This window comes from Mytilus edulis, chromosome 3, assembly GCF_963676685.1.
Source record: "Mytilus edulis chromosome 3, xbMytEdul2.2, whole genome shotgun sequence".
Taxonomy (NCBI): Eukaryota; Metazoa; Mollusca; class Bivalvia; order Mytilida; family Mytilidae; genus Mytilus; species Mytilus edulis.
The window spans coordinates 23,516,687-23,534,927 of NC_092346.1; the positions used below are offsets into that span (position 1 = coordinate 23,516,687).

Genomic DNA, 18,241 nt, shown 5'->3' on the forward strand with positions numbered 1-18,241 from the left:
TTGAAAAATAGATTTTTTTTACTGCTATTTTGGCGGACTTTAATTTACAATAGTTCGTTTGTGGAGTCGAGCAAGTTGCTTTTAATTTGGAGATGGCTCTTCTTTGGAGCACAAAGAATTCAGTAGTATACTAAGTAAAGTATAGGCTTGGTCAAACAATAAATATAAATTTCAAGTGGGTCAATCATTTAAAGATTTTTATTGATGATACTGAATGATTCAATTCAAAGTAACTGTGAAACAAAAGAACAGTTCATTCAAAATTGTATTCTCCAAGACATGCAAGTGGAGGGATATATGGAATGTTTAAAATGTTTGAAATGAAACTAAACTTGGAAAATTATATTACAGCGGATTCTACTGAGTGTGTAGCCAAAGGTAATATATCTTTGGTTAGCTTGCTTGTTAGCTGAACCGTGAAGTCAATTGTTAGCTTAGGTAAACTACCCTACTTTAAGAATAGACTAGTCCGACAGAAAACCAGTCCATCTGTCTGTTGGACTATGCTACTTTGAAAGGAGGGTAGTATACCTGACCTTATAATGACTTCACGGTTCAGCTTACAAGCAAGCTAACCAAAGATATTACCTTTTGCTACACACTCAACGGAATCCGCTGTAGTTCATTTCCAAGAGAAAGAGAATCATTAACACAAATGAGATGTTGTTATTTGAAAATATTTATAGAAACAGAGAGATGGAGAAACATGCCAAAAGAAGAGATAATATCAAATATGTCCGGCATTACAATATTGGTACTGGGTAGCATTATCTTTTTGAGTGTCAGTTATCAAAAGTCATACAAAATTAAACTATACCAGATACTCAAATTAAAAAAATGATAATTAGAAAAAACAAAACAGTTCTAAATGTGATGTGATATTTTGAAAATCATATTTTATTGTTTTCTCGGTAAATTTATAAATATTTTGTGAATTGACGTAGGAATATGTACATCTGTCTGTAATTATTACAGAAAGTTTATCGATATAATAGTAAACACGATATCAAGAAACAATTTACATGCAAACATTTAATAATTAAAACTATATATTTGAAAGGTCATGAGAATAAGCGAAATGTTGGAAAATCAAAGTAAATCATATATATGTATCAACTTCAGGGCAAGCAACATTGCCGGTAAAATAAAATATAAATGGGAAGCTTTAAGAAGGTTTACACCAATATTACGAACAATTTGTTTCTAACATGATTTGCATACCGTCAAAGTCTTTAATAAATTAGAAAACTGGTGCAAATTATATATGCATAGACTGCAGGATGAGCATCTATTGCCGGTAAAATATATAGCATAATCTGCGTGGAAATTAAACATCAGCATTGTTTATAACATGAATTTCATACTTTTTTTCAGCTCGCCCCAAAAGATAAACTTTCAAACATATGGTGACAGTGTGAATTCAATGGTTAACGCATATCCATGATTAACACACACATATGTAATTCGTTTCAAATTGAGCCCAACTTTTGTTCTTTTCTCAGCGTGGCAAGTGCCCTACGCGCCATTTATGCAATATATAATATAATTATGTTTGTTTAGCAGTTATTCTCGTTTTGTGAAATATTGCACAAATGCACAAGGGTATCTATAATGGAAACTAAGTAGACTCGATTGACATTTATAATGCCCCTTTTTCGTTGTTTTTCTTTTTCATATATAAAATATTTGACTAGACGCCTCAGAAAGCAACATGTTCTTTTTGTATCTTCTTTATATCAAATAATTTCTAGTGACAGCATTGAATCATCTATCGGCATAGAATGCATAGATAGTATTTACATACATTTTTAAAATATCATCGACATAGCATTGGATATACACTGATTCAAATGATTTATTGATTTGTGATATTCAACAATAAAAACTAGTAGATTGCATTTGTAAAATGTATATATAAATATATATAAAAGTATTCAAATAAAGATCTCTGGAAAACATCTACTGTTTTTAACAGATGCGTGTTAAAAATCTCATCAGTTTCTGATTTTTTTGTGAAAAAAAAATCGAATTTCTGGTTAAAGAAAATCCAATTATTCAGAAATAATGCAACGAAGTACTTTGTGCTTAGCACTTTCAGAAGACTAATGAAGTATTGCAAATCACAGAGGAATAAAGCACGGTCTCGTGTTGTAAGAAACGAAACAAAGATCTTTTTTAAACAGCACAAGACAGATCACTTGAAGCACTTTGAATTTAGTTATAAAATAAAAATTAAAAAAACGAGACTCGTCAAACCGATGAATACATGTATAATTGGATGGAATCGGACGACAAAGGCAATGAATACTACCACCATCGTGTCTGGGGTTGCATAAGGGGATGTGTATAGCTTGGTAAAACATTCATATTATGGTTCATGTTCATGTTAAGGTTCATAGAGTTCATAGATCCCACTGCTGAATTATAAGAACAACTCATGTTCATATTGTTTATACTGGATGATATAGACGAGGGGTTCATACCAGACATAGAGTTGTTCATACCAGGAAGTGATACCATAGAATTCATGTTCATATTTTGTAACTGTTGATGATTTAAAGATGAACCTATATTTTGTTGTAGCGCTAGTTGATCAGGAGACTTGACCATAGAGTTATTCATACTTGGTTGACATGGTTTTCCATCGCGCACAAGAACCGGTACTGCCACGCGCCGAGGCGATGGCAAAGGGTTAAGATCAAGTCCTTTTTCTTGCCTAGAGCGCTTTAATTTGTAACGATGATTCTGAAACCATATTTTAACTTGCACCGGCGTAAGTCTTATAATACTGGCTAAATGTTCTCTCTCTGGTGCTGAAAGATATCTTTGTTGTCTAAAACGACGTTCAAGTTCGTAAGTTTGGGCTTTAGAAAATAGAACTCTTCGCTTTCGTTTCTTTTGTGATTCGCTATTATTAGAGTTATTTTCACCGCTTTTTTCACAATTGTTGTCACTATTTCCTTCTGATTTCACCGTTGTGTGTTTTTTATTAACACCAGGATGACTTTCTGTTGCGGAAATATCACTAGAATGACTTGAATCGCCTGGAGAGTTCAGGTGTGATACATCTGAAAAGAGAAATCACTTAATAAACGCCTTCAATCAGAAAATTCCCACTACAATCTAATTAAAAGCGTTTACACACAGTAACAACCCTGGTCGGAATTCATCACCCAAATATAATGGGTATTGATACGGATTATTTAGGAACAGCTATGATGAAATTTTATTGGCAAGCTTGATGAAAACATCTTTTAAATTTGTTCAAACGCCCCGTCAACACCTGGGGAAAACATCCTATACAAAAAATTCCCAGGAGCGATTCTAAACATCAATTGTTATGTAATTTTTAAATAAGAACTTTGAATTGATTATTTAATTTTATAATATCTTGTACTGTTAAACTTTATAAACGATTTTCTAACTTTATTTTATACATTTTTATAAATATATATATCAACGTGCAATATTCCGTTTAGATAGATTATAAATCTTTGCATTTATGCAAGTTCATTCAATGCAATAAGTACCATTTTTTGGTTAAAATTTAAGGGAAACTAAATCGGATAAAAAATTAAACTCGCACTAATACAACAAAAACATTTATGACTGCAGTGATTAAATGAAAGTGATAGCACAATTTGAAAATACTGTATGCTTATTGTATAATAATTCGTGATAATAGGGCCACACACAAACGTATTAATTTGATGAATTTTATCAAATATGAAATTGATTTTCAACAATCTTTAAAAGCTTAATGGTGTTAGATTTTGCATTTAACATTGATCAATATAGACAACTGTTTGCTATTTGTACCAATTTACCTCCAAATATTCAGTTCAAATAATACAAGTAAAGGCCATATAATGATTTGCGTTTGAAGAGTAAAGGGAATGAGCGTTAGCAACTATCAATACAATGGGGCGAAGAAATTACACGATCAACCACAACAGTTATATGCTGTAATTGATGTATACTTTAAAATGTAAAAATTACAAGTTTTAATTCTCAGATAAGTGGAAATCAATTTATTCAAATACAAGTAATAATGCAAGAAAGAAACTATCTGACTTAATATATATACTTTTATTAATCTGTGAAATTCGCCAATCCCATTAATGTGCAACTGCCGAATATTTGTCTTAAAATAGTTGCATTATTCACCGAATTATTGTTTCATATTTTACTGGACGAGCAACCATAAATATAAATACACACGCTATTAATATAATTAATGTATATAATCTGAATTACAATAGATACATATACAGTTAAAATCACAAAATATTTTTAGAAATTTAAATTAATTTTAAAAGGATTTAGTGTTCATCATAACAATTGGTGCAGTGAGTTGATTGGTTGCCGAGTGTATTCAGAAATAACTAATTCACTCTGACAGTTCTTTTCAAAGAATTGTATTTCCAATATATAGATAGTCATGAATCAGACAAAACTTAAAAAAAAATATAGGTTCAGTACTTTTTCTAAAACTTGAAATTTACTAAGTTTAGTAATGTACATTAAACATAACCTATATATATACATATATATTAGGTTTATTTCAGAATCTTATATTAAAATTTGCTATGTACTGATAAATAAACATTCCATAAAGATAACACGTATACTTATTAGTCATTTACTTAAAATGACGAGCGTTCAAACAACTAATTTCCAGTGCGAAAGTTAAGATATTCAATCCAAATATCTATCAATTTAGTATACATTTTCCTTTGCTTATAGTTATGTTCGTGTTTTAATACTTTTGAATCCTAATTCATCTTGTAGATAAATTTGAAAAGTTCAAAAATTAAATATATATTACATTAAATGAAGCTTCTGTTGGCTTGTTTGAAGGAAAAAAATGCTGGGCGAAAAGTGACAGTCCTATTGCTTTCTATCATTTTTTAAATGCGATCTTAAAATTACAGTTAACTTTTCGAATATTTATCATATCATTTAAATATAATTTATTTCAGTTTTCACGGAAATTTTCCGGTAAAAAAATAGATATATTTCAGTTCCGGTTTTAATATTTTATATCTACAAGTGGTTTTAAAAAATGAAAACAACACAGAATAAATTACATGCTATTTCCCGTATATTCTTGTTGAAATAATAAATCTTTTCCCTCAACAAAAACAGAGTAAATACATGTAGTGTTTGGATTGTACATTTGTACATATACAGAAAAAAACCCATTGAACTATAGCAGAAAGAATATAAATAATATGTATGTAACATAATTGTATTGTTAATTTTACTAATATTATTGTTGAATATTAAATTGTCGATGTAAATGATAAAAATCTGATTATTTACCTAAAAAGTTAAATTGTTTATCAGCACACGTTACAGAATAATCTATTAGAAGACTTTATAATGTTTGATTTTGATAATGCCCAAGTCGTAAAACTTCAACGGATAAAATTGTGCAAATTCAAACCTAGTTTTATACTAGTTTTATAATAGATATCAATGCTGTCTAATAATAATGTCGATAGAGCAATGAGAGACAATGTACTGCATTATTACTATGACTAAACAATTTCTACTTTAATCTTTATTTTCTAACGTAAAAAGGTATAAATGTCGTGGATATCTAACAAAACTTTTGGTGTCTCTTGAGATGCATTAAGACAATTTTGAGGCGTGTTTAAAGACATATTTTTGTCTAAAGACATATTTTTGTCTAAAGACATATTTTTGTCTAAAGACATACTTTTGTTTAAAGACATACTTTTGTCTCTTGTTATCACAAGACAATGATCATTTGCTGAAATAGTAAAGTTAATTTTAATATAGTAGCATATTAGAAAAAAAAAAACTGATTTAAAAAAAAGTAATCCGTTACATGTTCAACAATATAAAGGTGTTTTGTCACCTCAATGTTCACGTCTTTATGTTACATTTTGTAGTACTTAATTGAGTACGTGTTTTTTTCGTTAGTACTTACTTGAGTACGGTATTTTTTTGTTAGTACTTACTTAAGTATGTTATATTTTCGTTAGTACTTACTTGAGTATGGTATATTTTCGTTAGTCTGTAACCATCTACTGTACGGATTGTCGTTATCATAGTAGCTAGTAACTCCAGGCAAATCACTTACATCAGGTACGGATGGAATAGATGATAAAACATTACTGTTTACTGTTGGGGTTTGAGAATCTACAGGACTACAGCTAATTTTTCCTTTAGGCAAATCCAAAATATCCTTCACTGAAAAGCTACTGCTATGTTTCTCTCCATTCATAACTTCCAGCGGGACCTCCATTTAAGTGTAAAATTGATTTTATGCTTAGATAGTAAAATCGGGAGCACTTCAAACGCAAACTGGGCACTTCACCAACGTGGATTGCCTCTTAGGTTAGTTTCTCCTCGAATTAAGAAGCCATGCGAGCAGCATAGCAAAAACTGTCACTTTAACCGTGCTATTACCATTAATGCCTTGTCATGAGGAAAATTGAGGGCGTGTCCATGTTGGTTAGGATTCTGGTAGGACAATAAAACCACCCGGAAAATACAAATTTTATTGGAGATTTCATCCAGAAACTGTAACGCCTACCTGGATTTAATTTGTTTATTTAAAGGCGTGGTTAGTGGAAAATCGATGGTGTTTTAAAGCCCTAATAAGAAGTCATTTCTGTCTGCATAGATCGTATCATGCAGAATAATCACTAAACTTTCAATTTTTACTCTTGTATTAAATAATTATTAGAAAGCTCTTCTTAAGCTTGTTTTCTCTCTTTACATAAACTTTCTATTCAAATATGTTATAATTGAATAATTGAGATGCTGTCCACTACAAATGTGGGACTAACTTTAAATATATTATTGCTGATAAATAAATAAAGTCGTTATTACATTAGAGTAGATCACTTGACGGATACTTCAAAACCTTTGCCAATGTTAACATTAACTATAGTGGTTTTTCAATATCAGAAATAATGTTATCATATACACTAGAATAGACCCATCTACAATCATTGTGAAGTCGTTTGCTTTACTCTCTACACTCAAGTGTTTTAACACTTAACTAATGACTGTTTGCTAGATATGTTACAATTAATAATAACCCAACAGAAACATCCAAGAAAGGTACAACTTCAGAATGTAAGGTATTATCACTTTTTTTTTTTTTGGCGTGTTAGTATTGTGTTGACCTATTTCTGCACACACTTTTCCCGAAGCAATATCAAAACTAAAATAAAACGAATTTATTATCAGTAATACTACAACTCAGACTCAATGACGTAGAAGATATATAAATGACATGGGTCGTTTTGCATTGTCTGGGCCAAATATTTCACTTGAAATAAAAAGTCACGAAAGTTATGGTTTAAACGGAAATTTAGTAAAGGATTGTTATTGCCCTGTAAATAAGAAACTTTTGTAGATTATTATTAAATTCAGTAGTATTTATCTATGTAGATTTCAGTCATTATTGTGAAAATATAACTTGAAAATTTTATTATATTTTGAAGAAGTATCTCAACTTACATTTTTTGATTTTAAAAAGTTTTTTTAGAAGACAAAACTTACCTAAATACCAGTTTATCAATCAAGAATATTTGGGCAAGATGTCCTTCTACTGTTTGTGGTGTAATGCCACCAAATTATTGTACGTCACATCCGGTTGCATTCAAAAATAGGTCGAAAAAAATATCCCCTTGAATCATTTGTAGGTAATTAATCCTACTTTTCATTGCAGTAAATTATTTCTGGGTCATAAACATATATCCTGGGTATTTTAAAGCACCATTATTTTTTTTGTTTGGGGTTTCTCAGAATATTTGGAAACTTGAGGTTACATGGTTTTTAAAGCTTGTAGGCCTACACAAGTTAAAAGGGGATTTGATTGGTTAAGTTCCAGTGATGGTTATTTTCTTATATGCAATGAAATGTTAGGTGAATTTTTTGACAGGATAAAACACGTTACTCATGCCAAGTTTTTCTTTAAACAAAGATATATAAAGTTCAAATCTAACAAAGACTATATATAATACGGGATACTCAATGGTGGTCATACATCTTGTCTGTGAGCAGCTACTGTGTTAAAAGTAAACACACAAATTTGTAATATCAATTTTGAGCTGAAAAAGTTTGTTCCACATTGACGGTATCTCTTTAAAATCCTGTTCATGAACAGGTATCCGCTCGTATATTCTGATGATTGTATCATATCAGGATTTATTGCATTAAAGTAGATTCCGTTTCAACTCTTCTTATTTTAGTAAGAACACGGAATACAAATTCACCAACATGCATTTATTCAGTTTTAGAGAGTACAGATTTACTCTGTTCTAAGTTGCAAATCATTATGACAAAGTATAAAGCTTTATAAATTGAATTTTAAAAATGAAATGACATATGTTCATTTAAGAGGTTTTGTGATTTTTTTATTCGTTGTCTTTTTTTACTACTTGATTTGTTTCTGGCGTTTTGGTTTCTTTGTTATTTATTTACGCGGTTTTGAAAAATTTCTATTAATATTGTAGCATGTTTATCAAGGTTTGTACGTTTTTAGAAAGAGTAAAATCGGATTGGTATTTTATTTGCGCCAAATTTTGTTTCACATTTGTCAATATCACAGGGGTTAATAATGTTTCGCTCGCTAAAAAGATCATCCATAGATTGGAGTGCACTAGAACCTCACTTTCAAGATCTATGTACAAACCGACAGACAGGACATGGCACACTTAGTTCATCCTTTATACCCCCACCCAAACACCTCCATCACCTAAAACTTCATTTGTGAGTGGTATATAATATAAAAAAAAGCCTTTACTGTTTATATGTACCACAAGTACTCACATTCCCTGTGTTTCACTTTATATTTGTATCGTTTTATATTATTAATGTATAAGTGAAATAGTCGTGCAATCTGTGCCAGTCAGGTGCGGGTCATGGTGAGGGCGTAATAGGCGTACCCTTAAAAAAAAGAGAGCTAATTTTGTATTGAATATGGCAATGTATCATATTCATTAATTAAACACATACTCTTTACCTATAAAATATACATGCTCCAAGTCGGTAGCCGTTGCCGCATGATTAGTGCATTTCACAATTATAATATTTTATTTTTTTTTTTAGCAAAAAAAGGGTCTAAAAATTGTTTTGCTTCGCTCCGCTCGGCGAGTAATTTTATTCCACGCAGCCTTTTTCAAAAATCCTGTATACACCCATGACAATATTTGTTAGATTTTTTTGCCAGCTATTCATATTAAATTGTTCGTATTGCTTTGCATCTGTGCATCTTCAATGGTATATTGTATTCAGCCAAGAGTTTTGCTCAAACCATTGCTAGGTGCTGTCTTGAAACTTTCGTTGAGGCGAAATGATAATCAGATTTCTCTGAGTTTTTAAGATATCGAACCCATGCTACTCTGATATCGTGACACCAAATCGCCTGCACTGCAGCCGTCCCGCTAGACCACACGAGAGCCCAGGTGGTCGTGTGGTCTAGCGGGACGGCTGCAGTGCAGGCGATTTGATGTCACGATATCACAGTAGCATGGGTTCGAATCCCGGCGAGGGAAGAACCAAAAATTTGCGAAAGCAAATTTACAGATCTAACATTGTTGGGTTGATGTTTAGACGAGTTGTATATATATATATATATACAACTATATGTACACTAAAAAGAATACTTCGTGTATTGTATCAGAGATCCTTGTTTAATTCCTACGACAAGGTAACACCTCCCGAAACGAAAGCTTATTTTTATAAGCTAGAGTTAGAGGAGGGGATAAGGTCTCTGCGCAATGCTAGGCGGTGTTGTCGTAGAAGTTAGAAATAAAAAGTACAGGTTCCAGCCCCGGCGCCGGGGAGGAAGTTACGAATCAAATCTACTCTAACATCGTTAGGTTGATTTTCTAGGCACTTTATACATATTCTAACGCCTGGTATTTCTTAATCATAAGAAATCCGATGGACAAGGTATAATTTGCAGTTGTCACTACACATAGGCAGAGATATACATATATAAATTTACAGTGATTGTATGCTTCTAAAAATAGATTAGCATCCTGTAATTATACTGAAGAGATGAGTAGATGATCATTTCTGTACACTAAAAAGAATACTTCGTGTATTGTATCAGAGATCCTTGTTTAATTCCTACGACAAGGTAACACCTCCCGAAACGAAAGCTTATTTTTATAAGCTAGAGTTAGAGGAGGGGATAAGGTCTCTGCACAATGCTAGGCGGTGTTGTCGTAGAAGTTAGAAATAAAAAGTACAGGTTCCAGCCCCGGCACCGGGGAGGAAGTTACGAATCAAATCTACTCTAACATCGTTAGGTTGATTTTCTAGGCACTTTATATATTATATATATATATATATACAAGTCTGAAAATTACTCCAAACAGTGTTAGAGTTAGATTTTCTACTGACAGTTTTTTGTTCGTCCCTCAGCGGGATTCGAACTCACACCTTTGATACACTACAGCACCAATCGCTTAGCCTCATGTCCAGCGCTTTAGACCACTCAACCACATCCGCTATATAAATATATGTGTGTGTCTCAATTGATACGTTACTCTAGAGCTAGCTCAAAGTACGTTAATTTGGTTGAACGAGGAATACTGCTTTCTCAAAAGTTGCTAAGACAGGGCTATGAATCTATCAAATTAAGGTCATCACGCAAGAAATTTTGCGGTCGCCATCATGAGCTGATTGGCCATTATGACAAGTGTGTCAAAAATCATATCTGTTATTCTTCCTCGGTCATAATAACCCTCCATCATTACCGAACTGAACTAAGAAATAACACGACAGGTGCAGGAAATACTTACCCTTCCGGAGCACCTGATTTCACTCCCGGTTTTTAGTCGAGTTCGTGTTGTTTCTTAATTATTATTTATAACTGTTGATGTAAATGTCCTTTGGTTTTGTGAGTCTTTGTTTACTCCTTGGTTTTGATTGTTATTGTCTTCACTGTAATTTTAAAGATGAAGAACAGCAATAAAGACGATACCGGATGTCGGTTCAAATATTATAAATAACAAACACCTCTGAAATTCTCTATTGGTAAATCTATACCAACCAACGGCACCCATCCAAATACAGTCTCGTGACTTGGGACAGGCGCATACAAAATGTGACGGGGTTAAAAATGTTTAAAAACGCCAAGCGTCCCATACATAATCTGTGAGAATGGTGTAACGACGACACATAAGAACTATGCAAAACAATAATCGAAACACAACTATTTGTATCACCAAAAAACAGCTAACACTCAAATACAGGTTCACGATTTGGCACAGGCATATACAATGTGGTGGGGTTAAAGATATGTACAGGCGATAAACCATCCCTGAACCTCGAACAATACTGTCAGAGGCGGATTTAGGGGTGCAGGGGGACCGGGCCCCCTCTTTTGAGAAAAAAATTTGGTTGATTATATAGTGAATCACTGAAGCGTGACGGAAGCGTGCCCCCTCTTTAGCAGTCAGCGTGCCCCTGCCCCCACTTCTGAAATTTTCTGTATCCGACACTGAGTATAAACGCACAACATAAGATGAATACTCACAAACATGTTTAACTCCGCCACATTCTTTGTGTGTCGGTCTCTAGTCGGGATGCTGTATTTCAGTGGTTGTCATATTTCTTTTTCGTAAATTTCTTTTTAATAAATTAGGCTGTTCGTCTACTCAATCGAATTGTTTCATTTTTCATGTCGGGGACATTTATAGCAGACTGTATGGTAAGGGTGTCATCATTTTTGAAGGTCGTACGCTTGCCTATAATTGCTTATATCATATTTATTTAAATTTTGATGGATAGTTGTCTCATTGGAAATCATACCACATCTCCTTATTGTCCTATAAAAATCAGCTAAAAGTGGCTTCATTTATTCACACAAACTCGACGTCGCAGGGAATCTATCACACACAGAGTACTTGCAGTTGCTGACATCTATATTATAAAGCCAATAACAACTATTTAAAAATGCATGTTTCTAAGGCTAAATATCATTTACGAGTTTAGAGTCTTATACACACCTTGGACTCATATATATTAATTTTGCTTTGAGCGTAAATACAAAACACTTTGGACTCATAAAATTTAGTAAGATTTTATTTTCATCGTACAATGTATTTTAAAAGACGTCAAATAAAGGATAAAAAATTAAGACAGGCACACTCATAGCCAAATATATGAACGCCAATGATGTTTAATAACGGAAACAGTTGAAGAGCTATATGACCAAAAAAGCCCGAAAAATGTCCAAACCAATTGAATTCAACTTTATCGATATAAGCAAAAATAGCACGTTTCTAAAGCAGAAATTCAAGATATGAATAACATTGTTTCTTGAAACAACCGTCAAAAATTTGTGGATGCAAACAATTTCTTAATTTAAATCTTTTAAAGAAAAGTAAAACAGAGATATTAAACAACTGTTGAATAAATTCAATGGGAAGCATAAACAGAACATCGATGAAATTCTTTAGATTAGTTATACAATTTCAATAAAGATCTGAATAAAACACATGACTTATGAGAACGATTGGGAATTATTAGAAAAAGACAAAAGAAAAAAAGAAACAATGTTTTTAAGAATTCTATTAACTTGTTTATACCAGTAAATATAAATTATTTCATTTAATCTGAAGGGTCTCACTAATTAGCGACAACAAGCGTCAAGAAGCGACAACAAGCGTCAACAAGCGACAAGAAGCGACAACAAGAATTATTTTAGCGACAACAAGAGACAAGAAGACTATTTAGCGACAAGAAAACATTTTTTTTATTAGATATAAAGAAATTTGTATTTAATGGTTTTTTTTTTTTAAATATTCGAGCAGATATGTCTAATTAAAATGTTTTATTATATTGGTAGATGAAGAAATTTAACATTTGTGAAGACTGTTGAGAAAGAGATTTAGCTTCTTTTTTTTATTTTTAAATATGAAGAATATGTATAAGATAATGCACGGGGGGGGGGGGGGGGTAACTTCCTATTATTGGGTATACGGGGATGTGCCAAAAATATGGGTCATAATTTTGCGAGATTTTATATAAAAATGACCCTCCTTTTTAATGACATCCTATATTAAAATGCATTTACGTTTGATAATTGTATATTGATTTGGGGTATGATCTACATATCATATATAAATATGCTATTGATATGTGCACCAAACGATGTCAATTCATATATAAAAACTTAAGGGTAGCTGGTATATTTATGAATTATGAGTGATGATGAGTTAGTGCTTATAAAATTATTTTCTTTTGCATATTCTTTTAATATTTATTGCAATAATTTATTTTAATTAAAAAAAAATGTTTTCTTGTCGCTAAATAGTTTCTTGTCGCTTGTTGTCGCTACAATAATTCTTGTTGTCGCTTCTTGTCGCTTGTTGACGCTTGTTGTCGCTAAAATTGTTGTTGTCGCTAATTAGTGAGACCGAATCTGAACAATGGAATGATACCAGAGCTGTGATCGACGGGTATCGTTCATCATACAAGTATACAAAAGTAACATAATAATATGATCCAAATGCTCTGTTTTGTATAAAGATTTCACGTCTGTTTATTCTAAATATCAAAGCTGGTTTAAGAAAGGAGTTGTCAACGAATGGTAACTTTTGTTGCATATATGCGTTTATTCTATTAAAAAAAAGACTATTATATTTGTCGTCAGATAAATCATGTTAAAAGTTCACATGTTTTTATTACTTTGCCAGTCAAATAGGTGTTCGACCAGGAGAGACTCTATCCCCTCTTTTAAGTTGTTTGCAAATATTGAAGAATACACGTTTAAATACACTATAAACAAAATCAAAAAAGTAAACGATCATTGTATACAGTACAAGAACTAAGAGTTTATATTTTGGAAAACAATGAAAATAAATGATCTATTATCATGTATAAACTACTTTTCAAATAACGTGAAAGTTGAAAATGTATTTTGAAATTGACTGGTTACAGCTGTAGTTGGATACTACAAAAACATTGAATAAACTTGATTCGGAAAATGTAATTAACAGCTAGTTTAAGACCAGGGCTATCAAAAACGGGTATCAGGTATAACAAAATTCTCCGAGAGTGAACACTCTATATTATATCCTAAACGGATGTTGCTTGAAAAATACTAATTTACACGGAAATTAAGAATGTTCAAATATTGAAATTCCAGTTGGAAAAAGTCATTGGATAAAAACACAAAAAGAAAACAGCAATACTGCTACGAAAATTGCTTTGTTTTGTTTGTAATAATGTAGATCTTCCAAGAATCCGTTCATGATTTATACCCAACTATTATTGTTTTCATTCAAACGAATGAAAATAAAAGGATTATTCAAGCAAGAAGGAAAGAAAAAGAAGCAGAAGGACAATTTTATAATAACATTAAAAAAACCGCATTAAATGTTGCGATAATGTTTGCAGCAATTTTTACAGAAAACTGAATCCAAATGCATTCATTGTCTTGGGCTCTTTGGTCAGGTTGTTGTCCATTTGACACAGTCTCCGTTTCAAGTCTTTACATAAATGCTTCAAAGAGATGAAGAGACAATAAACCCCCCTCACTCTCCCCCTAAAAATAGAGATTGATCATTATGAAGGATCTAGATTCCATCAATTAAATAGTGTAGAAGCTTACTGCATAACACTCTAACTGTTTTTTCTTTTATTGTTTTTAATTATTTTTGAACAACAGTTATATATTAGAAACCTAGGCAATTCTTTAAGCCTTAACATAACAGGTATATGTGAAATTTTAATATCATTTCGATTGATATATTAGTTATTCTCTACATGTCAACAAATCACATCAGGTATCCCAGATTTTGTAGAAGCCGCGTGAGTCCAATGATTTGCAGTTTTAGTGATTCATGTAAAGATTAATCCTATTTGGGCACCAGAACAGTAAACTGCTCTAAAACAGTATTCCTGTTCTTAGTATTACCAGTCACTTTACAGATATATTTCATGCCTTCCTTCAGATCTAATATCAACAACCACAGAGCTTTAAATCGCTTCTAAACCTTCTAAGCTCTATACTAACTAAACACATAATTGTAGAAAGTCCTTTGAAGTGGAGACCTCAAAGCTAAAATGACAACATGGGAATGTGTAAAATATATTTTTTATCTTTCATTTGTAATTTGATTGTTTATCTACAGGTTTATTACGTACGAAGGAAACATAAATAAAATGATGCTCAGACTTACAAACATGTTTGACTTCTCCTGTAGTCATGTATTATCAATTACCTTGGCATCAGATCGCTAAAGATTTATCAATTTTATTTATTCATCCTTATTATTTTCGTTTTATTTTTTTTAGTTTACGGGTGTTCCATTTGAAACATCCCAAATTGCGAGCAAAAACAATTCTTTCATTCGAACCTTTAACAACACCTTTTGTTTTATTTGATGATCCAATTTTTAACAAATGGCAGAAGATTCGGCTATACATAAAATCTCCCAATACTTCAGTGAGCGATACAGACTTGAGTGAGCATCTGACTTTTCTTGTACACAAATCTGTATATTTTTAAATAGTTACTGTTAAATAACTTTAGCTAGTTATTAAAACTTGAATAAATATACCTTTGATTGAAAGGAAAGATATGCATTGAATTGAATTGAAAACATGATGATTAAACTATGACAATTATCTTCAAAAGACTTTTGATAGCTTGAAGTCAAATAATATTCCTTAAAGTTATGTTATCACCGTCTTCTCCGTCTTTAAATCTACAACAGACAACTTCCGAATACCCGCCATCAAGAGATGAAACTACCCCGTTTCTTTATCTAAAGGCAGTTAGCGGATTTTAATGTCATTATCAATCTAAACACTCAGCAAGGATAAAATCGATCCGGACAACGTAAATTCTCGTTTTACATAGATTTTTTGGTCTTTGAGATACACGAAATCTTTCATATCTTGACCTTTGCCCTAATAAAACACTTTGTGAACTGTTTTATCTTGAATAATGTAATAGGAAGGCCATGGTAGCTTTATTAGTGAACACAGTGGTATTTATCTTTGGATTACACAGGTATTAACATTCCGTGAATAGACGTATCGTATATGGCTACTTGGGTCTTACTGAAGAGATATACTGTTCCGTCACCATTGTACATCTATTTTGCATATTATTATTTATATTATTAACACTTCGAAGTATATAAATGCTTTTATGAATTATTATATGCTTAAAGTATTATTCATAAGCCGGTCAAAAATAAAGTGAGTGCGCATTAAACAATTGAATGTTTTTTCTTTCTTTATTAGGGTTTAATTTAGAGTTGATCGAAACACCTTTAAGAAGCATTTCATACTTTCAAAAATGTACGCTTTTGCATGATGGAAGCCACATGTGGAGCAGGGTCTGCTTACCCTTCCGGAGCACCTTAGATCACCCCTAGTTTTTGGTGGGGTTCGTGTTGCTCATTCTTTGTGTACCTATGCTGTGTTTTGGGTACTGTTTATTTTCAACCTATGAGTTTGAATGTCCATTTGGTATCTTACCTCTCTTTCACTTTGTTTGTTTTTATTGTGGTTAAGATACTAGTGGCACCTGTACATCCTGTCATTATTTTTTATGATATTATCGTATTCTTGTTTTTTATTTTTGCTAATGAGCTTTGTCTATATGCCTTTTGGTGTTACTTCGATACATAGTTAGAGGTAGAGGGGGAGGGTTGAGATATCACAAACATGTTTAACCCCGCCGCATTTTTGCGCCTGTCCCAAGTCAGGAGCCTCTGGCCTTTGTTAGTCTTGTATTATTTTGATTTTAGTTTCTTGTATACAATTTGGATATTAGTATGGCGTTCATCATCACTGGACTAGTATATATTTGTTTAGGGGCCAGCTGAAGGACGCCTCCGGGTGCGGGAATTTCTCGCTACATTGAAGACCTGTTGGTGACCTTCTGCTGTTGTTTTTTATTTGGTCGGGTTGTTGTCTCTTTGACACATTCCCCATTTCCATTCTCAATTTTAATTTATAACATGGCTCTTACTTATACAGCCCGTAATTGTGCTATTGTAAAACTTGTCAGTTTCTGCTGGCCTTTCATTTATGCTATATGCTTTGTTTATGTGCCTTTTAGTGTTTCTTTGTTACATATATATTTCGTGGCTCTGTACTTATACACAAAAGAGAGACGAAAGATACCATAGGGACAGTCAAACTCATAAATCGAAAATAAACTGACAACGCCATGGCTAAAAATGAAAAAAAAGACAAACAGACAAACAATAGTACACATGACACAACATAGAAAACTAAAGAATAAGCAACACGAACCCCACAAAATAAACTAGGGGTGATCTCGGGTGCTCCGGAAGGGTAAGCAGATCCTGCTCCACATGTGTTGCTTATGTGATAACAAATCTGGTAAATAGTCTCCTGTTATTGTGTTATTGTACTATGGTAAATTTGTGTATTCTTGTCATTAATTTTTGCTAACATGCTTGGTCTATATGCCATTTATTGCTTCTTTGTTAATTTTTTTTTTAGATATTAAGATTATAACACAATGTTGACTGCTGTATTTTTGTAAGTTTTGTTCACGCATCGTTGTCATTATAATGAAATTTGATGCGACTGTCATACAAGTGAGCGGTTTAGCTAGCTATAAAACCAGGTTCAATCCACCATTTTCTACATAAGAAAATGCCTGTACCAAGTCAGGAACATGACCTTTGTTATCTATTCACTTGATGTGTTTGATCATTTGATTTTGATTTTTGATTAGGGATTTTCCGTTTTGAATTTTTCTCGGAGTTCAGTATTTTTGTGATTTTACTATTTAAACATTTTAAAATAACAAAACAGAAGCATTCTTATTATAACATTGATATGCTACAACCATGATATCACGAGCTCTATCAAACTTTTTGTTTGTTTTCCTATGCATTGTTGTTAAATTGTCGTGGGAACAAGTGTAGTCGGGAATGTTGTGGTTTTATTTTGTTGTTGTTGTTGTTGTTGTTGTTGGGGGGGGTATATAATTATGGAATAATTTGCAACTGTTTTAGACGCAACAGTACGGATTATTATGAAACATGAAATGTAGTTATTATATGAAATAAATAACAATTTTATTACGAAACTAATCATCCGATTTCCCGAAGCCTGCGATCTAGATACAAAACCTATGCTTTTGTGAACGATTAATTTTCATGTGACCAAAATGTTTAAGTTGTCAAAAAAGTTTGTATGCGTAGTTCAGTTAATAAAAGATCAAATGAGAGTCAAACAATAG

At 32.2% G+C, this 18,241-nt stretch overlaps 1 protein-coding gene across 1 annotated transcript; it reads right to left on the reverse strand.

Annotated features, from left to right (window-relative positions):
- Positions 1–1,017: 1,017 nt before the first annotated feature.
- Positions 1,018–6,424, reverse strand: LOC139516022 (homeobox protein Nkx-2.2a-like). Its single transcript, XM_071305827.1, has 2 exons — positions 6,022–6,424; positions 1,018–3,068 (listed from the first exon to the last, which is right to left on the reverse strand). Exons 1-2 carry the CDS (start codon positions 6,275–6,277, stop codon positions 2,308–2,310), a joined length of 1,017 nt encoding a protein of 338 aa, XP_071161928.1. The 5' UTR covers positions 6,278–6,424; the 3' UTR covers positions 1,018–2,307.
- Positions 6,425–18,241: the final 11,817 nt, after the last annotated feature.

Excerpts from the sequence above, each read along its gene's own strand:
- LOC139516022 (XM_071305827.1), bottom strand. The coding sequence starts at position 6,277 with ATGGAGGTCCCGCTGGAAGTTATGAATGGAGAGAAACATAGCAGTAGC. Across the intron at positions 3,069-6,021 it reads CGAAAATATACCATACTCAA|ATGTATCACACCTGAACTCT; the intron begins GTAAGTACTAAC and ends TTCTCTTTTCAG.